Source organism: Mastigoproctus giganteus, chromosome 3, assembly GCF_048544385.1.
Source record: "Mastigoproctus giganteus isolate SK-2022 chromosome 3, ASM4854438v1, whole genome shotgun sequence".
Classification (NCBI taxonomy): Eukaryota; Metazoa; Arthropoda; class Arachnida; order Uropygi; family Thelyphonidae; genus Mastigoproctus; species Mastigoproctus giganteus.
In genome coordinates this window covers 99352895-99371452 of record NC_143577.1, presented here as the reverse complement: position 1 = coordinate 99371452, position 18558 = coordinate 99352895, and the positions used below count along the sequence as shown (strand labels likewise).

Below are 18558 nucleotides of genomic sequence, written 5' to 3'. Positions count from 1 at the left end.
CACCTTATGGGAAGCAGAGATTGACATAACATTAGCCACAAGAAACATAGACACCCACATCACAAATTGGACGGTTAGAAATGCCTGGACGACCTCGGACCATCGTACAATAACCTTCACATTAGAAAGGAACTTGACAAGAACAGCTGCCGACAGGCACATGCTAAATAGATTCGCCCTAAGCAAGGCAAACTGGGACACCTTCCGAGAGACTCTACGCACAGCAGGCCAGCAATACCTGCACACACTGAGGGAGCAGGATTGCGGGAGCGAAAACCCGGAACGACTCCAGAAGGATTTAACAAAAATAATAACAGAAGCAGCAGAGAAAGCCATGAAGAGAAGAATCCCCATTGCAGGGGCCATGCCCTGGTGGACTCCAGAGCTCACACGAATGAGGAAAATAGTACAATACAGAAGGAAACAATTTCAGAGGGCTAGGAGGAATTGGCCGCAACAAGAAGTCACTGAACTCAGGAACCAATATAGAATCGCTAGAAATTGTTATACTGAACAGATAAAGAAAAATAAAAGGGAATCATGGGAGAGGTTGGTACAAGGGTCAGGAAACAGCAACCCCTGGGGGGTGGTATACAAAATTACCACTCACAAACTCCCCAGGGGGGAAGTCGTGACAGCCACCAAAACAGCACAAGGAAATTTAACCATAACCTGGGAGGAGTCGATTGGGAACATCCTGGACAACATCTTTCAGGAGCTGCCAACAACACTAACAGATGAGCAGCAGGCTATCTGCCAAGCAAACAATTCCTATAATAATGATCAAATAGAACTCCCCTTCACCTTAGAAGAAATTCAGGATGCAGCAAGCCGCGCGAAAAATAAGGAATGCCCTGGACTGGACCTAATTGAACCGGAGATGGCAAAAGAAGCAACTGAACATATACCTGAATTACTGCTAAAACTATTCAATTGCTGCCTGGAAGCAGGTAAATTTCTACTACAGTGGAAAAAAGCAAATTTAAAACTGATCCTAAAAAACCCAACAAAGCCACCAGAGACACCTAGTTCCTACAGACCCATAGCCCTGCTACCAACCCTCAGTAAAATATTCGAACGGCTGCTACATACAGGAATCACAAGGCATTATAATGAAGCAAATCCTAACATGTCAAAGCAATACGGATTTACTCCTGGCAAATCCACTATCGAAGCAATACAGAACCTCCTCTCTAGAGTCGCCCATTGTAAAAGGAAATACTTCCTTGTCATCGCAGTGGATTTCGCTGGGGCGTTCGACACCCTCTGGTGGCCGAGCGTCTTGGCGAGACTCAGAGCTGCCAACCTTCCATTGAATCTTTATTATTGCATGAAGGATTACCTGGCTGATAGAGCAGTGCAAGTTACCACACCATATAAATGCCTCAGTCGCCCAGTCCGCAGGGGCTGCCCCCAGGGTTCTGTCCTGGGGCCGCTCCTGTGGAACTTTGTCCTGGACGAATTCCTCGCCATGGATCTGGGTGGTGTGGAGGCCCAGGCCTATGCAGATGACTTGATCTTGACCATTGAGGCTGACAGCAGATCCTCCTTAGAAATCCAAGCAAATGATGCCCTGCAAAAGCTGCTAGATTGGACGAAGCTACACTTGCTCAAACTAGCACCCGACAAGACAAATTCGGTGCTGCTAAAAGGTACGCTAGACTTAAGAAGACCACCACAAATTAAGATTGAGAACAAAACAGTTAAGCTGTGCGAACAGATTAAATACCTAGGAATAATCCTGGACAGAAAATTAAATTTCAAGCCACATCTAGAATATATTAAACAAAAGATAAGAAGATATGCGGCCCTCCTCGCTAGAGTCACTCGCAGGGACTGGGGACTCAGACGTACTACCCTGTCTTTGTACTACAAAGCTCTCTTCATCCCTGCCATCACATATGGCTCCCCTGTCTGGTGCGCGAGGGCGGCACTAGAAGTGAATAAACGGATCCTCGAAACCATTCAGAGGACCATCCTCCTTACCATGTCAAGAGCAACTAGAACGACTAGCACGGCTGCCCTCCAAGTCCTGGTAGGAGTTCTACCCCTGGATCTCGAAGCTACCCGCTGTGGTCTGCTCTACCATCTTGCCAGAAACACATCGGCTACAATGTATGACCTCACCACTGACATCACTAATGACCGCAACTATGAGAAGAGAAGAATCACCGACCACCTCATCCAGATTTGGCAGAGGAGATGGAGCAACACAGAAAAAGGTGCAGTGACCAGAAGATTCCTCCCCACTGTCACCAAGCTGTACCCTAAGGCGCCAGTGTGGTTTCACCCTGGTCGAAATACCACCTTCCTCCTTACAGGACACGGCCCGTTTAAAGCTAAACTACACCAACTTGGTATCATAAATAACGCGGACTGTCCCTGTGGCAACCCGGAGTCCTGGAGACACTTAATGTTTGAGTGCGATTTGTATGACGACCTGCGACTACAGCTAATAACGTCAATCCAATATATCCCAGACAACCAAGAACCCAGACTGCTAGACACTCAAGAGGACTACAAGGCACTCAGTCAATATGCCCAGGATCTATTTTCTAGAAGGAAAACAATGATAGAAATATACCAAAGGCAACCCAACTAGAAAGAATGCAGGAGGTCAAACAGGTAAAAATAAAAAAATAAAAAATAAAAAAAAACACAAGCAAAAAACTCACCATACCACAGAAAGACAAGACTTTAGGATGATTTGAATGGCCTACTGTCGACCCAAAACTGCACTCCCTTGTGCGGTTTTTTTTTTTTTTTTTTTTTTTTTCCGGGGAGGGGGAGGGGAGGGGGTATTTGCTCTTCTCCTCTCCTCGCCTCCCCATATTTTCACTCTGGTGGGGCATGGGCATGCCCCACTGATAATGGGGGGTCACCTCTCTATCCGACCCCTCTTCTTCCTATTTCATCCCCCCAGTCTTCACCCTCCCCTCCCAACACTTTCTCTTGTACAGCGACTGCCCCATGTGTCCAAATTTAAATCACATCAAATTTTGCCCGACCTTTTAGGCTCTCTAGAAATAGTTCTTTCAGCGTAAAATCCCACGCAGCGCTTTCTAAATGCAATTTTACTTAAACTGATAACTCCAACTTAGCGATAACTCCAACCTTTATTTTAGGTCCTCGTCACTGAAATCCCAGGAAAGTAAGTGGCAGGACCTGCCAGAGTATAATTAGTCTCTTGGTACACCCGGCCGACGTCCCCGTCGCTAGGTATGGTAACGCCGGGTCCCACTGGGGGCCCGGCGGCCAACAGGCCGGATGAACAATGGGCACAACAAACTACATACCACATGACCCATACATTAATTTTAAACCTCTGGCATAGACAGGGTACTGTCACTCGATACAAAGAACATACGCGGAGATGGGAGAAATCCCCGGAGCCGTCAGACCCTCAACATACCTATACCTATACCGAAGTCAAACTCACCTGTCTATAATTGCACATCATTTATTTCACACCTCTTTTGTCTAATGGGGAGGCATTAGCCCTTCTCCAGTTCCAGGGGATCGTCCCAGAATCTAATAAAAAATTATATTTCCAACGTGTTGACGGACTCTCTAACTTTATAAAGAAAATATCCTCTTACTTAAAAATGTATTTTTGCTTTTAGAGTCACGTAATCAACAAAATCTGCAATGATGATCTCACTGAAGCCAAACAAACCTCATCTTCCAGTAATGTTAAGCGGTTCTTTAATCCAGAAGGTCTACCACCAAACAGATCTAGGAGTAACATTTGAACCAAAGCTGCACTTCCACAGTCATCTTAAAGCCCTTCGTATCAAAATGTGTAGACTGAGATGGACAGTAAAGCAGCATTTACTCCACGTTCCACACGCTGCAATTCCATCAAATATGTTTAATGAATGATTCGTCCATCAGTGCTGTATACCTTAGAGATCTGGGCTTCAGCTACCGCATCCACACTCCGACGAATATTGAATGACCAAGTGTCTTGCACGTAAACATAACTTCACAAATAGCATCCATACTACCACTACAGCAGAATTTTTAATTGGCTACCTCTTTAATTTATGTAATATTTGACAAATTTACACCAGAAGTCTAGAGACTCAGGATTTCGATATGAGCCCTCTAGCCTTAATTCGGCTTTCTCGTTGTAAAACCCGTGGCTATTGGCCATGAAGTGACGTTCACTGAGTGGACAGAAATCATGGGATACCTACCTAGTGATGGGTAGGCTCACCTTTCTCCCGGATAAGAGCAGTCACACGGCGAGGCATTGAGTCCACTAGTTCACGAAAGCGTTCCACAGGCATTTCCATCCATGCTTGCTGCACCGCTGTCCATAATGCCGTTGCATTCCTGGGTGAAAAATCCAAAACTCGAACGGACCTTTCCACAACATCCCAAAGATGCTCCACAGGGTTCGTGTCCGGTGAACGGGGAGGCCATTCCATGGCGGTAAAATCTGCGGAATGCTCTTCGAACCATGTTCTAGTCACCATGGCTCTGTGGAGAGGCGCATTGTCCTGCTGGAAGAGTCCATTGCCCTGTGGGTGCACGATGACTATGAAGTGATACAGATGGTCTGCAAGGATGGACACGTAACCTGGACCGTTCAGAGATGCATCTCGACGTACCAGAGGCCCCAACGTGTGCCAGTTGAATACGCCCAAAACCATTACCGACAGTCCACCTGCCTGAACAGTTCTTTGTTGATATGTCGGGTGCATAGCTTCGTGCGGTTTCCGCCAAATACGCACCCTCGAATACGTCAAATACATCCGTTCGAAATAACTGGAAACGGAACTCATCGGACCAGGAGATCTGTCTCGAATCATCCAAGGTCCAGTGCCGATATTCTTTAGCCCAGTTGAGGCGTAGAGTCCTGTGTCGTGGTGTTAACAATGAGATTCTGGTGGATCGGCGGCTCCCATAACCTATTGAGGCTAATGATCGCCTGATGGTCTTGGTGGAGACATTTCTGGCACTTCCCTCGTTGAAGTTGGCAGCGATTTGTGCCACTGTCGCTCTCCGGTTGGCTGAAACAATGCGAGGCAGACGTCGACGGCCACGTTCATCCACCACCTTTCTTCGCCCACAGCGCTGTCCACGATGAGATGTCATTCCGGAAATGGCGCATTCCCGATACATTCTTGATACTGTCGAAAGGGGATAGTGAAATTTCTGTACCACCTCCGAGTATACGTCGGACCCATACGTCGGGCACCCACTACATCCCTCTTTCAAAGTCGGTTAACTCACGACGTTTATCCATATTGACATTGATAATACTGCGTAATGTGAGGAAGTGTAATGACATGTTTACATTTTTAATTTTACAGTGTGCATTATCCATTATCTATGTGCATTATCTATTATCTATTAACTAATTATCTATTCCGATGTGAGCCCCTGGCCGTTGGCCGTGACGGGACAATTGCAACTTCACTTAAATCTATGTACATTGAATTCATTTAGTTGCAATAAAGATTCTCTCTCTCTCTCTCTCTCTCTCTCTCTCTCTCTCTCTCTCTCTCAATTACCGTCAACGTGAATGGAGTGATGCAGTGTACCTATATACCTGCAAAGCGGTGGGTTCGTCCACTAGCGAGTGGGGTGATAGCGTCGCGTTTCCCAGGAACCAAGTATCCCATGGATTCTGCCCTTTCAGTGTATTATTGCAATACAATAAAGATTTATTTAATTAATCTAACACGTGGCTCACCGTTTGAAATTGGCATTCGCTGACACATTGCAGATGGAGCTCAGAAAGTAGTTCCTTTTTGTATTTAGTTGGTGGTAAAAGTGTGCGTTTTTTGTCGCAATAATAATTATTATTAATGTCTTTATTTGTTTAAAAAAGCATTTAAAATATCACAAAGTTTTAAATTTTGCGTTCATAATGGTTATCTTGAATTGAAAAAATGGAAGTGACTGTTATTTCATGCTCATATTTTTTTAGTATAACTTTTTTTTTTCTTTTACACCAGTAATAAATGCTGTGTTTTTTTAAGTAAAAAAACACAGCATTTTGATAATTTAATTTTTTATGAAAAAATTTTAAAATTAAATAAGTAAGTACTGCAATTGAATAAGAAAAGAACCATATTGGCACACAACAATCAAATAATTACATACACTGGTGTGCAAAACTTAAGGACCAGTCAGGTTTTCACCTGTAGCTTCTCATAGGAGTGGCCTGGATATGGGAAAAGCATACCAAAGGAACCTCGTGAGGTACAGAAATGATGAAGGAAACAATACGGTACAGAGGGACTTTATTCAAATATGGCAACATAGCACTGGCTGCCAAGATACAGATGCATCACTGCCAAAGATCGAAAAAAGGGAAGAGGCGGTCCTCAGTAGGAGATATGGCCACTCCTAATGTCAGTGCAGGCTTTGCACTGCCTGTCCATACTTAGAACAATGTTGTTGATAAGTTCTTGGGATAACATCGTCCATTCCTCTGTCAGCGCCATCTTCAGCTGGTGAACATTTTCTGGTGGGTGTGGACGTGCCGCTAGGTGTCTCCCCAGAGCGTTCCATATGTGTTCGATGGGATTTAGATCGATGGAACGGGCAGGCCAATCCAATCCATACGAACAATGTCCTCACTTTCCAAAAGCATATCAACAGCTGCAGTGCGATGGGGCGTGGCGTTATCATTGCTAAACACGAACTCGGAGCCAATGGCACCACGGAGCAGACGCACATGGGGAAGGCTTATCTCAGTAGAGTAGCGTGCACCGGTTACAGTACCGCCTTCCAGTATCTGGAGTTGTGTACGTCCATCCAAGTTAACGCCTCCCCAGACGAGAACACCTCGACCGCCATATCAATCCCTTTCAGTGATGTTTGCGGGGTGATACCGTGTGCCAACCTCTCGCCAGATTAGCTGACGTCCAGAATCGCTGCTGAGACATCAGTAAAGAGCACATAACCCCATTGTGCTGCTCTCCAGTCCTTGTGTTCGATGCACCACTGTAAACGGTGTCTCCGATGGGCAGGTGTTAAAGGGACACAGCGTACTGGCCGTTGGGCAAACAGTCCACCTTTGTGGAATCTCCTGGCCACAGTAAACCGCGATATCCTGCGTCCTGTGCAGTTGGTTTGCAATGGATCCCGCTGTCTGGTGTCGGTCCCTCTTGGCCTGTAGGAGTATATAGCGGTCCTCATTGGGCGTTGTTTTTCGTGGACGACCACCACCGGTCCTTCGAACAGCTGTACCTGTCGTTCAGAAGACCGACCACGCAATTGAGACGATGCTATGGGTGATACCGAACTCTGCAGCCACACTCCCCGCACTTCGACCTTCCTCAAGCTACCCAATTATTCGACCACGGGTAAAGTCATCCAGATGTTGTCTACTGGCGATTTCGTTGTCTGTAGCACTGTATGAAACCAATCGAACGTCTGTAACAATCGTGCTCACCATTTGGTAATGTGCACATAACTGCTGAACTGCTGCTTTTATCTTGTGAGTCCTGTCATCATGATTCAAATTTTTGCATGTGCATCAGCTTTCTACTGAACGGCCACAATTATGCAAATCGCCACAGGCTGTTTCGTTTGATTTTGTGGTTGTAACCTTTAGAAATAGTTTTATATATATATATATATATATATATATATATATATATATATATATATATAAAATAGTTATAATATATATATATATATATGTGTGCAATTTCAGTATTTTCTTTATATTTCCCCTTTATACATTCTATATATACTCGTATAACAGAAAATAAAGTTTGTCAGGTTCCGCGCAACTGTGTTTGTAAGAAACAGGGGAGCAACTACTACCAGGTTCTGTATTCCTTCTTTGCCGCGCCTAGAATTCTGTATTCCTTCTTTGTCGCTGTAAAAACATGGTTTGATGAAAAACAAGTAACATTGGAAAATTTGGTATCGTGTGCTACTGATGGAACTACCTCCATGGTTGAAAGTCAAAGGTTTTATAGCCCACCTAAAGGAAGTATGTTCCGAAGTTCTTGCAATACAATGCATTGTGCACCGACATCAAAAATATTAGTCCAGTTCTTTATCAATCTCTCAGTATACTTATTAAAACCATCGCTAAAATAAAGTTACATAGCAAATATGATTGCCTTTTCAGAAATTTTGTGTTGATAACGAAGAACAGTATGCGAGCCTTCTTTTACATACAGAAGTCAGATGGCTTGAAGGAAACTGTCTAACAGGATTTATAAACCTTTTTTGATACGATAATTAGTTTTTAGAAAGCAAAGGAGACACAGATTTAGCAAAGGAGATCAGCAAACACAAAAACAACATATACTATATGGCTTGGATTTTTCGAAAACTTAATTAAGTATCGCTTCAAATTCAAGGGAAATTAATTACGTGATAGACTGCAAATGCGTATTAAAAGCCTTCACTGAAATACTGCAAATATTTGAAAACAATTTCATGGTACGCAAGAGTTAGCTGAGATCAATGAACCTCTCACTGAGAATGGTCTTAAGGATTATTTAGATCATTTGCGTTCTTTAAAAGGTGAAATTAAAAATAAATTTTCAGATTTATTTTCTTTTGAAGTGAAGCCATAGATGTTAGATCCAATTGGATGCGATAACGGGTCTGCTAGTGAAGAAATTCAAGAACTCATTGAATTAAAATGTAACGAATAATGCAAACATAAATTCGAAAAAGGTGAAATGGCTGAGTTGTGGGGATCAAAAACAACTGAACTTCTTTATCCAACAATGTGGTCCGAAATGGCCAAAGTACTTCTTTGTTTTCAAACGTCTTATATGGTTGAAAGCGGTTTTAGTTCAGTAAATAAAATATTAAAAAAGGAAAGAAACAGAATTGACATAAGTTCAAGAGGAGACATTAAAATTTAAACTTACTAATATCATACCGAACATTGAACTTTTAGCTAAGAAGCATTAGGCTCAGAGATCCCACTGAATAAAAAAGAGTAACTATAAAGTATTTTATTGTTTAAAACTTCATGGGGGAGGCGATTAGGAAAAAAAATGTCTAAAAAACCCTTTGGGGACGATAATTAAAAAACGGTTGAGAAACACTGGGTCACTAAGCAATTATAAAACTTTCCTATATTTTCGTCTGGATTTGTGTAAGATTTTTTCGATCTTACAGTTTTTTTTTTTTTTCATTTCATAGTTGAATAATACTATATAAGCAAAAAAACAAAGAAAATCAATTAAGATGTACTTGTAGCTCAATCAAGTCATTAAATTCAGCCTTGGTTTACATATTTCATCATTTTTTTTACTAGTACAGTACAGTAATAGAGGCATGTGATGCATCAAAGCAAGCGCATGAGCTTATGTAGCGTCAGCCAAAAAAAAAAAAAAAAAATTCACATAACCATTCCCTCTAAACGTTTGTCCAGTTCCTCCTTCAATTTGTTTAAGCTATCAACTTCCACAACGACAAATGGACGTTTGTTCCAGCAATTAACCACCCGCTGCCTAAAGGCAAATTTCCGCACATCTATTCTACAACTGTCTTTCCTCAATTTGAATTTATACCCCCTTAGGTTCGTAATCTGAGCAAATGGAAGAATTCCATCAGAATTCAGCGTGCTCAACCCATTCAAGGCCTTATACACCTCAATGAGATCACCTCGCAGGTGCCTGGTCTCCAGCCCCTGCAATTTGCAGAACTTTCTTGGTAAGAGGATCCCTTAATTCCCCTCACCAATACTGTTGCCCTTCTCTGTATACGATCAAGCAAATCTACATCCTGCCTAAAATTAGGCCTCCAGACCTGTATGCATACGTTTCTCTTGGGTTACTGCTATCCATATGCACATAATGTTTTGTGTATTCATTAATGATATTGATGAAGGTACATCAGGCTTAGTGTCGAAGGTTGCAGATGATGCAAACTTTGGCTGGGTTGTTAATGACAGTAATGGCAGTGTGCCACTGCAACAGGATCTAGAAAATTTGGGCAGATGGGCCAGGAAGTTGCAACTGAATTTTAACCTTGACAAAAGCAAAGTACTGCATAGCAGTACTTTGATTTTGTCAAGGTTAAAATTCAGTTGCAACTTCCTGCATTGACAAAAGTAAAGTACTGCATAGCAGTACTTTGCTTTTGTCAAGGTTAAAATTCAGTTGCAACTTCCTGGCCCATCTGCCCAAATTTTCTAGATCCTGTTGCAGTGGCACACTGTCATTAACAACCCAGCCAAAGTTTGCATCATCTGCAAACTTCGACACTAAGCCTGATGTACCTTCATCAATATCATTAATGAATACACAAAACAACAATGGGCCCAACTGTGGAACTCCACTAATAGCATTAGTCCACAAAGAGCAGCATCCATTGATTACCACCCTCTGTCTTCTCCCACTCAACCATCCCTTTATCCATTGCAGCAACTTACCCTTAATGCCATACCTCTCCAATTTGTACAGACGTCTTTCATGCGCAACAGTGTCAAAAGCTTCCTGAAATCCAAGTATATGATATCAAAATTATTTTTTGCATCCAGTTCCTTTGTAACCACATCATAATATCCAATCAAATTTGTCAGACAAGACTTTCCCTTAACAAACCCATGCTGTGTCTGAATTATTGCTGCAGTCTTGTCTTGATGATCCTGCAATGCATCTTTAACCAGTGACTCCATTATTTTACCCGGAACAGAAGTTAAACTAACTGGTCTGTAATTACTCGTTCACCCTTCGATCCCCCTTTGTGAATTGGAAATACATTTGCACTCTCCAGTCCATGGGGACTTCCCCTGAGTCCAAGGATGCTCTCATAATGATAGCTAAGGGTTTGCTTACTTCCTTTGCCGCATCCTTTAATATAACTGGATAGAGCCCATCCACCCCAGGTGCGTTTCTTATGTTTAACTTCAACAATTTCTCCTCCACTTTGCTCTCAGTTATTATTACAAAATAATTATGCATCCTGTTACAATTTGATAAATTTATGGCACTTTCCTTCCTTAGTAACTCCTCTTGTATGAATGTAGATCCAAAATACTCATTCAGTTTGTTTTTTTATTTGAGCAGGATCATCAACAATCGAACCATCGATATCAAGTGAACCAATCTGATTCATCCCCTTCCTTTTAGAGTTTATATAAGTAAGGAAATCCTTGCTGTTTTTCTTAGCATCCTTTGCCAAAGATTTCTAGTAATTTGCCTTCGCTTGACTAATCTTCTTTGTGACTTGATTACAGACTAGCTTATATCTGCCACAGGCTTCTGTGTCGCCTGATAATTTATATGCGTCCAATGCATTTTTCTTCTCTGCCACATAATCTCATTAGTTCATTTGATAACCATTTAGGCCTAAACCTTGAACAATATTTCTTAATAGTATGAAACTTCTAGTAGCATCCACGATTAATTCCTTGAATGCTTCCCACTTAGAATTTGCTGTTGGTAACATCATCAGTTGGTCCCATTGTACAGAATTTAAAAACTTTCTGAGGCCACTGTACACCTTTACGGAAGCAAAAACTCTTTTCTTTACCCCTAATGGTAATTATATCTTTAAGTAAATCCCACATCAGTACACTGTGATCACTGCTACCTAGTGGTTCCTTTATCTGCAAATTCTTAATACACGAATGATCACTGCTGATAACCAGATCAAGAGTATTACCCTCTCTGGTTGCCTCTCGAACATGCTGTTGCAGAACACAAATCATCCAATAAATCCACAAAAAATCTTATTAGTGCGCAAGTGACCAACCCACAAGTTCCAGTTAATATCTGGGAAGTTAAAATCCCCAATTATAAGACATCTTGATTTACTAACCCACTCTATTTCTCTGTACAATTATTCGTTGTACTCATTCCAGTCACTGGGCCTATAACACACTCCTACTCTTATTTTTGCTTTCCAAGTGCTTATGTCACACCAAACTGACTCAACATTGCACTGTCCATCTATGTCAACTGGATGCACTTCCTTTGATTTTATGTTTTTCTTAATTAACAGCATAACCCCTCCTCCCTTCCTATCCTGTCTATGCTTTCTGTGCACACTGTTTTCCTCAAATTCCAATTCTGCATTCCTAATATCTGTGTGACACCACGTGATTCCTAATATCTCTGATATCCCAACAATATCCGCCTTTTTTATTTTTTTAATGTGCCAAAGATTTATTAGTTGTAACCAATTAATACATCTTTATGAACTTGTTTTGCCAATATGCTTCTTTTGCATTATATTAGCTATACTCCTACTTTCAAAAACACCCAGCCGTAAAAATTAATATAAATAAACGAGATATTCATACACTGTATGAATATCTTGCTTATTCAGATAGATATACAGTATATATAGGTCAGAACATGTCATTGTTGTTAAGTGATTAGTATATGCCAATAAAAAAGAAATGTTCTAAAATGTATACAGAAGATGTATACAGAAAACTCCAATATTTCAGCAAAATTCGTTTGCTAAATCGAAATAGCATATCATTCATAAGCAATAAAAAAAAATAGGTAATACTACAGTCTTGAAATAATGGTTAAATTTATTACAAATACACTGTATTATATTTATAAAATCTAGAGACCAGGTGATTGTGAAGATTATGACGAAAGCCTCTACATGCAAATGGAATGGGCAAGTAAGCGTCAATGTCTTATTATGGGTGATTTCAATTTGCCTCTAATTGATTGGAGTAAATGGGAAGGAAACTCGACATGGGGAACAAAATTTTTAAATCAACTAGATGACTTATTTGTATCAACATGTCAGGGAAAGTACTAGAGAAAAGAATATCCTAGACCTCATCATCACCCATGAATCAGATGACATAACAGGGTTGACAGTAGAGGAACCAGTAGCAGGAAGTGATCACGGAGTTCTACGGTGGATGATGATGAGAGAGGTAGCAGAAGTAAAAGGCAAAGGAATGGGTTTTAATTTCAGAAAAGGAAATTACGATACCTTAAAGTACTACATGGCCTCTATTAACTGGGTAGATATCGCACAGAGAATGAATACATTTGAACTGTGGTATGCTTTTAAAACATTAATCACAGATTCCTTGAATGCGTATTTACTATTAAAAAAAATACTCCACGAGGAGGGTTACAAGGTGGATGAATAGTGAAGTTGCCACATTACTTGAGCAGAAAAAGGTGGCATGGAAAGGTTACACAGCAATAAAAAGTACTGAAGCCTATAACAGCTACAAGATGATCTGTAATAGAGCCACAGAAAAAATTCGACAGGCAAGGGCAGTTTATGAGAAATCACTAGCAAACAGAGCAAAGAGGGGGGAATAAGGAATTCTTCACATATATAAAAGCCAAGAAGAGCAGGACAAACCAGATCGGACCTTCACGTAAGGGAAAGGGGATAGTATTAAATACACCAGCTGCCGTTGCAGAACTGAACAGTTATTTTGCATCGATATTTACAAATGAAAAACCTTTTGTGGAAATGGGAAATTGTGGAAATTGAAAAATATGTAATTAATGATATTGAAATTTCGAAAGATTATTTAATGAAAAAACTTTCGAGCCTACAGGCCAGTAAGGCTCCTGGAGTTGATGGAATATACCCTATAATCTAAAGTGAGTGCATTGAACCATGGCTAATTATGCGAGCATCACTAGACTCTGGGGAGATTCCCTTGGATTTGAAAAGTGCCAATGTATCTCCCATGCATAAGAGTGGCTCTAAGAGTGAAGTGGGAATTATCGACCTGTCAGTCTGACTTCAATGGTAGGGAAAATCATGGAGGCAATGATCAAGGGTGGAATTCAGGATCATTTGGATCGAATTGAAATTCTCAAGGATACTCAGCATGGTTTTGTAAAGGGAAAATCATGTTTAACAAATCTGGTTCGCTATTTTGAAAGGGTCACTCACGAGCTGGATTTAGGGAATAATTTCGACATTGTTTATTTAGATTTCAGCAAATCTTTTGACTCAGTCCCACATGAGCGGTTGCTTTATATGCTGGAACAGGTTGGAATCGCTGGGAAAATCCTTAGATGGATAGCAGGATGGCTTCAGGGCAGGAGGCAGAGGGTTATGATAAATGGCTATTCCTCAGATTGGGTTGATGTAAGAAGTGGGGTTCCCCAAGGATCAGTATTAGGACCACTGTTGTTTTTAATTCGCCCTCTATCCCTTCATCGATGAAGGGATAGAGGGCGTGATGTCTAAATTTGCAGATGATGTTAAAATTGGTAGAGTAGTTAATGATCACTGTCAAGCTGAGCTTCTTCAGAGAGACCTAGATAGACTTCAGGAATGGTCAGAAAAATGGCAGCTATGCTTTAATCCAACAAAGTGTAAGGTATTATACGTGGGAAACAGTAATCCCAAAATAACTTATTCACTTGGTGGAGTTCAACTAAACCCAGTACTGGAGGAAAGAGACTTGGGTGTTACGATACGGTCAGACATAAAATTCTCTGAGCATTTTAAACAGGTTGCAAGGAAGGCCCATGGTGTCCTATCGATGATCTATCGAACTTTTGCAAGTAGAGATAGAGACGTGATAATCCCGTTATATAAGGCTTATGTTAGACCACACTTGGAATACTGTGTTCAAGTATGGAGACCACACCTAAAGAAAGACATCGAGCTTCTTGAAAGGGTGCAAAGACGAGTAACTCGCCTGGTGAGATCGGCAAAAGGGCGTCCTTATGAAGAAAGACTTCGAATATGTGGGTTGCAGAGTTTGGAAACTGGACACCTTAGAGGAGGTTTGATTGAGGTGTTTAAGGCTCTGAGAGGCATCAGTAAAATGAATGAGGACGAAATTTTCAAGGTTATAAATGATGCTAGAACTAGGGGACATAAATTCAAGTTACGGGGGGGAAATGTTTAGATTGGACTGCAGGAAGTTTTATTTTAGCCAGCGAGTTACAAATTACTGGAATAAGTTGCCTTCATGGGTGATAGAGGCTGACAGTTTGGGGAAATTCAAAGGTCATCTGGATAGTACCTTCGGGTCAGGGAAGTGCATAGGATGATAGGTTTAATTTCCTTTTCTTTTATTAATTATTATTATATATATATATATATATATATATATATATATATTTTTTTTTTTTTTTTTTTTTTGGCTGGTATAGCATAAGCCATAGGCTTTCTTGCACCATGCGGCCATTACTAATACTAAATAATATAAATTTCTACAATTTTATGTTGCCCTATGCAACTAGTTAAAGTTAACACATTTTTTGGTTTCGTTCTTTTTTCGTTTTTGTTTTCGTCTTTTCTTTCTTTCCAAATAAATACAATAAATAAATAACATAAAATTTATTTATTTATTTATCGTTAATCTACTTTACTGCAGTCAACGCTTTACAAAACGCATCTTAGAGGTAAGTTTTGTAAAGTATATGAAATAATATAATATATGAAAGTAAAATTTACGAAGTATATGAATATAAATATAATATACGAGTCACTATAAAATTTTAAATATTATATTAAGTATTTTAAATTATACTTCATAAAGTTTGAAAAATATATGACGTGTTAGTTACATACGACTACATTAATATTATTACAAACCTTGAAGCTAACAACATATAAAAATATTTCAATTTAAAATCTTCCCAAATTTCACATTATGATTTAATTTGTTCTCTTGTCTGCTGGAAAATTCTTCAAATTCTGCTTCTGCAAAAATTCTAAGTCATTTATACAAGAGCTTGCTTTCCATATTCTGATGTGTAAAGATGGAGAATCCTCGAGAATAACCTTTTGGAGAATATTCTCATTTCGGAGAATATTCTAAGAATATTCTCGTTCTCCGAGAATCACACATCGTTAGGTATGTGTAAAGATTCTTCGGGGCAGCAGAGAATCTATATTTAGTGTATATATACCATGTAGGTCATTTCGGAAGAACCATATTTTAATAGGTTTAAAGTTAGCCGAAAAGTAAATATATTATTATTTATCGTTTTGATTTGTTTCGCCATATGTACGCGAGTGCTTGTATTGGGGTAATAGATCAAATCATATACTGGGTAAGAGAACTTACGGCTTCTTCCTTCCTGTGAGTACGACCGGTGATGGGAAGCATGGAAATATCCGTAGCCGAAGACGCCAAGGAGTCTGCTGGCGACGGACTTCGTCTGTCCCGGTCGGGAACAGTTAAGTGGGTTATTTCACTCATCTGAAAGTGGTCTTCCATAGTTAAGACAATAGCAATTGTTTGACGGTCACAACTTGTTCACACAACACGTTCTAAGTACATAATAACTAGCCCTTGCTGCACTACTTAGGGCATGCAGCGGTCACTGAGTTCAGCGCATGTCTGTGACGTACAACCACAAGTCCCTTCGACGTGAAAATATTCCAGTAAGACGCCGGAAAACCAGCCAAAAACATCACACGACGTCTGCTGCTTGGAGCAAAATCAATTCCTATGATTCCTATTCTATCCAAAAAGGAGAAACAACTCCCAAAGTTAGTGCATAATCCAACACTGTTTCGTTTTTTAAAATAATAATAAAATTAAGCGCTTCTGGCGATTTTCATTTTACATTAATTTTTGGAAACAATATTTTATTATATTGCACTGGCAGTCACAAGACTAAAAGAAAAGGGAAAAAATGTAAAAACGTGGGTATTCCGTTTCCATACAGCAAACATTTATACTATAAATTTTGTTATTATTATTATTATTATTATTATTATTGATAAAGTATATAAACAAATTTCTCCAATGAAAAACCAACAGGGAACAAAACAAATAGAAGAAAGAAGTACCAAAGTAAGCAAAATTTTTGCAATATCTCTATTTATTATTTTATTAGTTTCTATATCAGCAATCCATCTTTAATATTAGATAAGTCAAATGAAGGAGCAAGAATGATCGAGTAATCTTTATTACAAAATTGGGGTATGCCCATTTTGTAAATTTGTAATAACTAGTCACGGCATTAAATTTTATATTTATACTCCTGGACGATCGCAAGCGGTTGAAGGAGTATAGAAGATAAAAAGTACAAGAGTTTTGCCGTATTTAGCAGTTACGTGAGCTCGAATCACTATCAATCTCGGCAACGTAAGACTGCAACTAGGAATTTCGAATTCCGTAAAAGCTATTTTACATTTACTATTGTCATGGGATGAAATCATAAATGAATTCGGACGAGTGATGAGCTGATATTTCTGGGCCAGTTGGAATGAGCGATTATGTAATAATAAAGATATGCGCGTATTAGGCAGCTGTGAATGGAAAGGGGGTTATCACTGCATAGCTATTCTGTCATGCCGTGAAACACAACCTTTAACTAATTACAGTTCCAGTATGATATTTCCTATTTTCTAGTTTTTTGATTTTTCCAATGCGTCTAGTTTTTCTTCATTTTTTCTCTCCTTGTAATCGCATCATTATTTAAAGATAGGATTATATTCGTAGCTTAACAGCATTTATATTATCAAAAGCTGTTATAATAGATGTTTTTAATGAACTACAAATACTCTGTCATAAAAATGGAATCATATAGACTTCTGCTTCGATCAAGAAATAATAAAAAATCAAATTTCCGATTATATCAAGAAACGTTCATAGGATTTTACATTTAGGGTCTTCTTAAAAAACTGGTTACACATTTTCTGACCTCGTATTTCTGGAATCGTGCAAATTTGAACAAAAGACTTGCAGAATTCACTATCTGCACGTCAAATATTCGTTCAGTATCAGCTATTTATGATCGTAAAATTTGTTTTCCATTTTATAAACTAAAATACAATAACAAATAACCTCGCTTGTAAGTAAATTCCTACTTAAGCCAATTAGCCGATTCTAGTTTCCTACTTGAGCCGATTAGGCCAGTTGTAGACCTGTATGTAATCAACAATATTCTATGATAAGAACACTGTTTTATTCCTTCACTATCGGTATTCGTACAAAAATATAGGATTTCGGGCAAATTGCCCTTGAAGTGGTAAGCAAGCCCATAGTCAAGCTAATTTTTCTGAGGTGAAGTAGTGCGATTACATCAAGCCTCCAAGGTTGCGGGCTCCCAGATTACCGTTGGTGCAGAGACCCCGCGATCTATTTTAGTGACTCTAAAACTAAGTGTGCTGTGACCCAGGCTTCCCAAAGCTAGCATCGTCTACAGGAAGAAATAAACTAGGGATTCCTATCGTCGTGTTAGCATTAACTAACAATAATTAACTAGTCAAGCTAACTTCAAGATTATTTAGGTTATTGTTGCCTGTCCTGTCTTTAGGTATCAGATATTATTACTATTATCTTATATAGCACTACTTAATATCTGTGAATTATATTGGTAATTCATCAAGAATTTTGCACTCGTAAGACGAATCATATAGACTTCTGCTTCGATCAAAAAAATCAAAAATGAACCTATTTTGTAGACACGGAATACATTTGAACAAATGTGGTCCAAGAATCATTTCAAATATTATTGAGGAGACATGAAGGGTTTAAGGAAATTGGTAGTTGGGGCTGGGAGGATAGGGGCATTGTAGATACACGTTTAACTGATAATATGAGTGAAAGTAAATGGTGCACACATCTTTTGCGGCCATAAACAAGAACCTAAAGTTCTTGTTTCAGGCCGCAAAAGTTGATATTGGTAAGATGCGTCG

At 39.7% G+C, this 18558-nt stretch overlaps 1 protein-coding gene across 2 annotated transcripts in view; it reads right to left on the bottom strand.

The window, feature by feature from the left end:
• Positions 1-16237, bottom strand: part of LOC150088182 (solute carrier family 2, facilitated glucose transporter member 1-like) — a 345132-nt gene extending 328895 nt beyond the window's left edge. For both annotated transcript variants that reach the window (XR_016546731.1, XM_090369368.1), the window contains exon 1: positions 15974-16237. Coding sequence is in view for 1 of the 2 variants with exons in the window: in XM_090369368.1 (XP_090225494.1) it covers positions 15974-16126 (153 nt within the window). In the remaining variant the exon portion in view is untranslated. The remainder of the gene's footprint in view (positions 1-15973) is intronic.
• Between the last annotated feature and the right edge of the window lie 2321 nt (positions 16238-18558).